Source organism: Lepisma saccharinum, chromosome 1 (genome assembly GCF_977018435.1).
Source record: "Lepisma saccharinum chromosome 1, izLepSacc3.1, whole genome shotgun sequence".
Taxonomy (NCBI): domain Eukaryota; kingdom Metazoa; phylum Arthropoda; class Insecta; order Zygentoma; family Lepismatidae; genus Lepisma; species Lepisma saccharinum.
Genome location: NC_139229.1, coordinates 103,271,287 through 103,280,721, shown reverse-complemented (window position 1 = coordinate 103,280,721; position 9,435 = coordinate 103,271,287). Strand labels below are relative to the sequence as shown.

The following is a 9,435-nucleotide window of genomic DNA, read 5'->3' as shown; positions in this document are numbered from 1 at the left end:
TTTTTATATATTTTAAAAACAACATCATTATCAGCCAATTTGACATTGTGAATCGAACCCGGGGACCTTTTCATTACAGCATAAACATCCTATTTCCAATTAGTTCATTTTCTCTTTGTGCACAAAAAGCTAATCGGAACTTTTAAACAAATACAATTGAATATCCAATTTTCACCAACATTGGGAATGGAACCCTCAACCACTTGGTTAAAACATATCGCGGAATAAAAACACCCCCGCGCCGCGCCGCCCCGCTCCGCCCCGCCCCGCGCCGCGCCGCCGCCGCCGCCGCCGCCGCTAAACACAAAACGCGGCCGCCATTTTGATTTTATTGAAATACTATTTATGCACAGATGGACTAATCGGGAACCTATAATGGCGGGACAAAACAATTGGACTCATTTAACTACATAGAAAATCGAACTCGCGACCTCTTCATTACCAGGCGACAACAATAACCACTAACCCAAGGCCACCATATTGATTTTATTCAAACACTATTTATGCACAGATGGACTAATCGGGGACCTATAATGGCGGGACTAAACAATTGGCCTAATTTAACTACCTAGAGAATCGAACCCGCGACCTCTTCATTGCCAGGTGGCAACATTAACCACTAACCCAACTCGATTTTCGAACTCAACCATTTTGTTGCCTTTATTTACACACAGACTAATCGAGACCATTCAATATTGACATCGTCGCCTTGTAATCAAAGGGTCCCAGGTTCGATACTCGGTGGAGGCACATAGTGGTCCGAATCACCACTTTTCAACTGTAGGTCCAATCCTGATTAGTTTTACCGTGCATAAAACGGACTTAAAAAAACTAACTCAATCTATCAATCGATCAATATTGACTCTACCAGGGATCGAACCCTCGACGCCTCTTGTTTTACAGAGCAATAACCTTAGCCGCTAAGCTTTCGGGGGGATACAGCACCTTCGGCGCCATCTTTAAATCATTTCTTCATGTCTTTCCATCATACGCAATGGTTGCGCGCGCATTTCCTCCACACACACACACACACACACAAACATATGCACGTGTTAGGTTAGCATACATCAAGAAACAACGTGACAAATCCATTGACCCCCTCCCCCCACCGCTTCCGATGTCTTCAACGTGATCAGACACGTTCTGCTGACTCAACAATAAAACCGCTCGTGGCCCGCTACGACCGGATGTAACATAACACCAGCCGCATCAAATTTTTGCTGACGCGTAGGAACAAAGTGCTGTCATTCTACTCTTATGTATGTACAGGTTTCGGTTACAAAGTAACGCCACTCTTAATTCCCAGTTGCGCCGTTCGTGGGACACCCTGTAGTACTTCGGGAAACAGAAAATTTCAGCAGTGTTACCATATACTCCTGTCAAGTGTAATATCTCTGTCGCATATTCTGAGTTTGTTTATTAAAAGAGAAAAGCTTTGAAAGACGCACTCTGTGCAGCGCTTCAGACACCCCCCCCGAAACCTACCCCTCGCTATGGGGCTGATTGTATGCTCCAGTCGCCGCAAATAGGCATTTCCTTCTGAAAACTGATCCGGGCAAGATTCAGATGGATGATAAAAAGAAATATGGAAGCAGACTACAAGACAGGAATGAAAAGAGCAGGATGAGCTGAACGTATTGATTTCTATATATTGTGATCATAATACATCCAATGGTAAAATGTGATTGTAAGTTGATATCAAGTCCATTTTCCCTCGTTCGACCACTCACGAATTTCCGGAATGTCGGGTAATCGAGACACTAATGGTGCATATGCCGGAGATGACGTAACCATTGAATAAGTACTGAACATAAAAACTCTTGTCAATCAGGCGCATGTGAGATATGTATTGTCGTTACATCCGGTTTTATCGGATCACAATCTAGACATGTTAAATTTACGCGTATGCAAAATGTAATACGAGTTTCGTTGGTATTAGGCGTAGCGCAGCATTGGATGATATTTCGGAGAAAAAACTGATTATCAGGGGACGGCCTTATATGTAAATACAGATCTTCATAGGATGCTAAAGTCAATTTTATTTTGTTCCATCTTTTCGAATCGAGGTAATGCTATTTTTATTATCCATATTTTTATCTTTTAGCACGTATTTTGATTATTTTTACATATAATTTTCATCATTTCAAACCTCTTTGGACATACAGATATTACCACATGTATCCTTCTTGTGTTCCAATGGTTTCCCGTTATTCTGTTCGTTTTGTACTCTCTCTTTATTTTAAAACTTCACAATAGACAATGCATCTGTTACTCTAATATTTTTGTCAACAATAGAGAATGGAAGCTTAAGCTTTCGCAGTGAAATCCATTGTATATTTATTTTAAATATACTCCCATTACTTCAAGCGATATTGAACGAAATTTTCAGTCATAAATCTGTGTTTAGGAGCAAGGGGATGACACTCACGTTTTAGCACTTAAAATAAAGTTTGGTAACAAAAAATCACATTTTGTATTACAATTAGTATCATGTAAGCCAAATGCATTTTATTTAGGCGAGCCGTTTGCTTGATAAAAATTGCCATTTTTCACAATTGTAAGTCCATATTTAATTCCATATGTAAGACTCTTTTGTTACATGTAAATGCGTTCACTGCTGATTGTGCATAAGATTGATTGATTTGCTTTATTTTACATCGCTTTTTGTGCCACTTTTGCGAAGATGGGTATGAGTGATGACATGATGAAATTGATGAATGGACACTCACATATACCTATGCCCATCCCAGGCCGGGATTTGAACCCGGGACCCCTAGCGTCGTAGTGCGATGTGCTAACCACTCCGCCACGGGGGACGGTGATATATATATTGTTTAAAAAAGTACACGTGGACGGGTTTGCCTACCTATCTGGTGTTCCAACACTTTTCGTACCTCCTTATTCTTTCCACCAGCACTGTGACCTCTTAATGCTAGACCTTTTCTATAAAGAGAAAGTAAACTGACCTTGCCCCGCCCGCCTAGTTTTAGCTCCCCAATCGCAGCTACTGTATACCGTCATAGTACTTAACAATATTTTTTCAATGTTTCATACATTTCTTGAAATCATGCGCCTTCCTTTTCTTAACTCTTAAAGCTCTTAAAGCTGCTATAGTATATAACTTCTTGATTGTTTCATCAAAACGCCCAACACATATTTCAGATTTCCGATATTCAAACACCCTTGTGTATACCATATACATAGGTGTAACACTTTTTTAGTGATTAGCACAAACTTCATATGACGCTTACAGAATGTTTGTATCGTGTGTTGGAAACCGAAAACATGAATTGAATAAGCTGCCAACACTTTCACAAGGGCCTCCCGGTGGGCCTAATGGTAACGTCGTCGCCTTGTAATCAAGGTGTCTCAGGTTCGATACCCAGTGGTTTGGGTTACACTTTTAAACGTTGCATAATTTGTATTTCTGAATTATTTTTTTTGTTGTCCAGATATTATTAGAATAAATAAATCAAGAACATTTAGGTTGGCAGGTCATGTTTGGCTATGCTCTCTACCAGCAACCATTAAGTACAATGGTTGAATTACTTCTTTAAAAGATGGTCATGGTTGCAGGAAAGGTACAATTTGATAATAGTCCATGTGAGACACCTGTATTTAATTTTGTCGTCCTATTTCTCGGTTTTCATGCTGACCTATTGGAGGCGTGGCCATATTGCGTTCAATCAATTTGTTGTTTCTTTCCTAGGGACACGTCAGCTTTATTTTTCTGTATCGATTTTGCGTGTGCACGTTGCATTCTGTTATTATGTTTCTTGTATTGCTATTGATCAAGTTTTGTATATCAATGTGGTATATTCTTATAAGACTTGCTTGAGAGGAACATTGTTTGTTCAACGTAAGATTTTCAATTGAACTACATTTTCTGCTAGAACACCTGTTGTCTGCTTAACCAGAAATTACATTGCTACTTGACTGGTAGTTTTAGAAGTAGTAGTAGTAATAGTAGTAATAATAATAATAATAATAAATATACTATAATATTAGATTATTGTAATAATAATTATTTGATTTTTATTATTTTAATTATGTTGGTAGCGACAAATTTTTGAAAGGAATTATTTTCAGACCGGTGAGTAAAGTGTTCTAGCAGAATGTCTATTGAGTGGACAACGGGATTTAGTGAAAGTTTGAAGTGTGCTATGAATGAGAAGCCTTTGTTGTAAATGAAGGCTAACTTTCAAATGGATGAAAAGCCATTGTTGTAAATGCAGGTTAACTTGAAAATTATTGATTGATTGAGTTGGTGTTTTAAAAAGTACACTTTATGCACAGTAGGGCTAATCGGGACTGGACCTACAGTTTAAAGTGGGATCCGAAGCACTATGTGCCTCCACCTTTATTACAAGGCGACGACGCTGCCACTGCGCCATCGAGGAGGCCCTTTAACTTGAAAATGGATGAAATGCCTTTGCTGTAATCCAGGTTAATATGAAAAAGAAACACTTTTTTTCTATTCATGACGTCCGAATAAGAAAATCGTAGCTAGTATCTACGCGATGTTATGTGTATAGGAACACCTCGTGAACTAGAATGATTAGTGTTGCTCACGGGACGAGACATGTCCCGTCTCGTCTCGTTTTCGAGACGAGACTCGAGACAGGACAGGGTTTTAAATATTCGAAACGAGACGAGATTGACCATCTGTCCTGTCTCATTTTCGAGACGAGACGGGACGAGACGGCTCATGAAAAGTCTCCTCTCGTCTCGGAAGTCTCGAAAAAATACAAACAAAATAATTAATCAGTTGCAAAGAATTATTTACTCGAAACCCAAATCATCCAAAAAAAAAGGCAATCCTACATATTTTTAACACTCTTTCGAAATCCAACATTACTTCCATTTTTCAATGTATTCAAGTTCAATAATTTTGTTTTACATAAGGAATTGCAGAAATTCCACATAAAATCGTGTCATCTAAGGAACTTACCGAAAGCAAGGTCTTTAATCTGCTAGCTGTTTGTAATCCCTCCCCCACACCTCACGGTCTGGACTAAAAATGGAGAAAAAGAACGCTTGAATCCAGTGAAGAGATATAATCAATTAAAAGTAAGGGACTGATTTGTGGCATAACTTCACTGGGTGATCGCGTCGCTTCGGTTCGAAAGATTGCATTCATTACTGTAGGTTCGTTTCCAAGCGACACTTCTCGCATTTCTCTTTTCGCCTGTCGCCTGTTGCTTGTTGCTTGTCGCATAGGTCAGACAGAAGTAAGAAGCGACCAGACCAAAGCAACAACTTATGTCACTTAGAAAGGAACACATTCATTCGGTGCCACATTCCGAACCGAAGAAACACGAGAAGCTGCACGTGTCGCCCTTTCGCTTAAGTGTTCCTGGAAACAGTTCTTTTCTATGACTGTCGATATCAATATCTCACTTACATGTAATTTCTTTCATCGGTTAAGCATTCTCTCATTTCTCTATATTTCCCGATGTTCCAACATATCTTCGATTTTTTAGCAAGCTCTTGGTAGTTATATTCTGCAATATTCTCCCTCGCAAATCCGAATTCGTCACACGTTGTCCGTAACGAAGCTGCCCCGACTTTAACTTCGTGTCAAAGCTATCTTTACTTCCAAAGAACACTATCTTCCTGCTGAAATTTCCTCCGAATACCGTAAATCTGCCAACCATCTGCTACCCCAGGCGCTTCCTTATATTCATCCTTGTGCAAAACGATGTGGAGGTAGTCACTACCATTGTTTACTGTAGGTCTTCGTCCAGCCATGCTGGGGACAATCGTCATAAAATTCTTGCTCGTACAAACAGTTCTTTCATTACGACCCCTCTTCTCAAAATAAAAATCAACACCCTCCTCGCCCCCTCAAGTATACTGATTAAAAATTTCAAAGATTTCGCACTAACAAGCTAGAAATTGACTCTCTGATTGGTTGATTGAATTGGTGTTTTAAGTCCACTTTATGCACAGTAAATCGGAACTGGACCTACAGTTTAAAGTGGGATCCGAACCCCTATGTGCCTCCACCGGGTATTGAACCCGTGACTCCTTGATTAAAAGGCGACGACGGTACCACCATGCCATCGGGCAGACAAATAGTTAAGACCGAATCACACGGAACTGGATATCAACTAACAAGTATCGTGTTAGGCGAAAACAACTAAATGGGTAGCCAGTCCAGTGTCAACTAGGATATTCCTACTGGAATTCCAGTTCCGTGTGATTCGAGCTTTAGATACTGTGCGTTGACGTGAATAACATATCTTGCCTGAAGTCAAAGGAGTAAGAAGAATCATGAGACAGGCAACAAGTGGCATCTGCGGCTTCGAAATTAACACTCAGTAGTAAATGCAACCTTCCGTAGCGAAGCGACACGACGAACGGCACGTGTTGCTTGTCGCTTCCGTGTCGCTCAGACTTGGCCGTTTTCTAATAGCTATAGTGTATCGTGTCGCCTCTGTCTATTGGTAGCGCATGCACGTGGAATGCCCGTTGATAGACTAAATGAGATTGTGTCGCTTGTCGTTTCGGTGCAATAGTCCCGTGTCGCTTGGGGATTCCACCAATCCACCAGCCTCTCGTATCGCTACGGTGTGCAGTATTGCTGTTGATAAGCTCGTTCCCAAGCGGTATGTGTCGCGTGTCGCTTATCGCTTCGGTGTCAAATCTCCCTTACATGAAATCTTTCGAACCGAAGCGACTCAACAAACTGTTCGTGTCGATTGTTGCCGATTAGGCCGTTTCATGAATACCGTGTGTCGTGTTCCCTCGGACTGTTGTTTGTGTATGCGCGATGAAAGTTGCTTATAAACTGAAGAGGCCCTTGTCGCTTCAGTGTGAAACTACCATGTCGCTTGTCACTTTGCTCTGAACTCTCACTTTAAGGGAGCTTGTAGACCAATTCAACAGGCTCTTGGAGACGAACACTCAGTAGTTAAGTAAATGTAACCTTCCGAACTGAAGCAATACGACAAGCTGCACGTGTAGGAAACTCGGTCGTTTTCTTAACATTGTGCGGTGTGCCGCATCGGTCTGTTGCTGGTGCATATGCGGTGAATACTTGCCTAGACGGAAAGGGTTCGTTCGTGTCGCTTGTAACTTTGTAAGATTACAACCCCACCGTGCGAATTGTCTCCTGTCGCGTGTTTGTTCGGTGTGAAAGCTCCCTTAGTGTACGATGGATAAAGAGTGGATGAACATCAGAAATACAAGGCGGATTCCATAAACTATCTAGCTATTGGTAATCAACAAACTTTATTTTAGATTAAATATTAATGTTCTTGTAGTTAACAAACCTTATTTTTTCTGCCCGACCCTGTGGCCGAGCGGTTAGCACATCGCGCTGCGACGCCAAGGGTCCCGGGTTCGAATCCTGGTCGGGCTTGGTTGTTTGTGAATGTCCATTCATCAATTTCATCCTTTCATCACTCATCCTCATCTTCGCAAATTAGCCAAGAGGCACAAAACGCGAAGTAAAATAAACTGAATCAATCAATCAATCAAACCTTATTTTTTCTGATTGTACAGTGAACAAAATGTTTTAAAGGTTTAACCCACTTTAGGGAATAATGTTTTTCCCACTCTTAACTTTTGTTGGCATGATATCCTACATTAATTTTACGAGACGAGATGAGACAAAACGAGACGGGACGGGACAAAGCTCTTCGAGACGAGACACGGGACGAGACAAACGAATATTTTCGAGACGAGACTCGGTACGAGACAGCATTTCCACGGGACGAGACAGGCCAAAGTCCGTCTCGTCTCGTCTCGTGGGCAACACTAAAAAAGATTGAATTGTATCCGTTTGAGTTCCAAATAACTCTCTTGTTCTCGCTTCGAGTTACAAATATCTGCCTCTGTAGAAATTTCAAGTCATCCGTCACGCTCCCTTGTCGCTTTGGTGTGAAATTCTCCTTAAAAAGCACACATAACCTAGATAGCCCCTCCCTGACACACACTTAGTATGTTTAAATAAGTCGCATATTAGAGAACTTTTCATTTAGGCGAACCTTAAATTTCTGTAAGAAAAGGGTATTTTACACACAACATGGTTCCAGCCCACACAGCCTGCAGCACGATGATCAAATTGAGGCAGTTATTTCCAAATCAACACATCAAGATTTGGGGATGTCCCTTGTCCGGCTAGGCCACCAGATCTAACAGCCCAAGACTTCTTTTTAGAGGGGGGAGGGGCTATCTCTCAAAGTTTTCTCTCGGTGGCTGCAGGGTATAAAACGTCTCAAACCGATTTTGCTAAATCGTGACGATATCCATGACTGATAACATGATGAAGGGACACTCACAAAGAACACCCATGCCCACGTCGAGATTTGAACCCGGAAACTGCTGTAGAGAGATCAAAAGTTTTGGATAAAATAATGGAAGGTCTGGCTAATAAAGTTTCTGTAACTTACTGCGAAGGCTGGGATTCTAGATTGGAAACCGGTCTAAGACACGCGTGATAATACGTTTAGACGTCTTACCGGCTTGGAGGTGATTTAGAAACCACAACGTGGGGAAAATAGAACTTTGAAAACTTAATAAATAATAATAATAATAAATTTTATTAAGTGGACGAGGTTCAGCCAAGGGCTGCTCTGAGGTCACACCATCTGTTTCTGGGGCTACGAGATCTACCTTTCGTGACCAATACTGCTGAAAGCGACTTCTACTCCTGAAAATCGTTTTCCAAAAATTGGCTGTTTTGAATACGACTTTTCAGTTTCCAACTGTGTTGGCGGTATTCAAAAAGTTAAAAAAAATGTAGTTTCTCAGTCTTCAGAACCGTTTTCTTTTCCGTTTCTGAGAAATCTTGATAACCTAGTTCCAAATATAATTCCAAAAATATCAGCAAAGATTTCCCTTCACCATACGCCTCGATGCTTATAGAATTTCATTTTTAAACAACGCAATAACTGCAACCTCGCCCTCTTTAACGAACTACCGTGATTCAATATTTCTCTGATCTCAAACTCAAAAACCGAGACCCAGTTCGTGACTCTAGCAAGAACTGCACTAAATTTGAATTTGTCTGTGAACTACTGAAGAATCTTCAGTTGTGTGCAGATAGTTTAGCGTGGATTTAACAACAGCTGGCTACTCCGTCAAAGTCTTCCTTCCGGTCATGTACATTTGGAATGTCTCCTCTGTATGGACATGCAATTCGGTTCTTTGTTTTCCCTCCAAAGGGCGCCAAAAGCAGACTTCCTTTGCTGACACGTCCCGCCATCATTCGTACATAATGGATTATCTTTATTTCGCACAGAATCCAATTCACCTTGTCTACATAGTAAACATTCATAAAGGAACTGAAGATTCAGAAAATCCTAGAAATATTTATAATACATTTGTTAGTAAAACTTAAATTAATAAAATTTTGATTTTGCCCGGTGTCCTGGTGAGCAGATTACTGTCGGATTAAAAATCATAGAAGTAGTCAGAGAGGGGGCA

At 40.8% G+C, this 9,435-nt stretch overlaps 1 protein-coding gene across 2 annotated transcripts in view; it reads left to right on the top strand.

The window, feature by feature from the left end:
• Positions 1-1,896: 1,896 nt before the first annotated feature.
• The window catches only part of LOC145985603 (ionotropic receptor 25a-like), a 138,476-nt gene continuing 130,937 nt past the window's right edge, over positions 1,897-9,435 (top strand). For both annotated transcript variants that reach the window (XM_083119675.1, XM_083119678.1), the window contains exon 1: positions 1,897-2,066. In XM_083119675.1, coding sequence (XP_082975801.1) covers positions 2,024-2,066 — 43 coding nt within the window. In that variant the 5' untranslated portion in view covers positions 1,897-2,023. The remainder of the gene's footprint in view (positions 2,067-9,435) is intronic.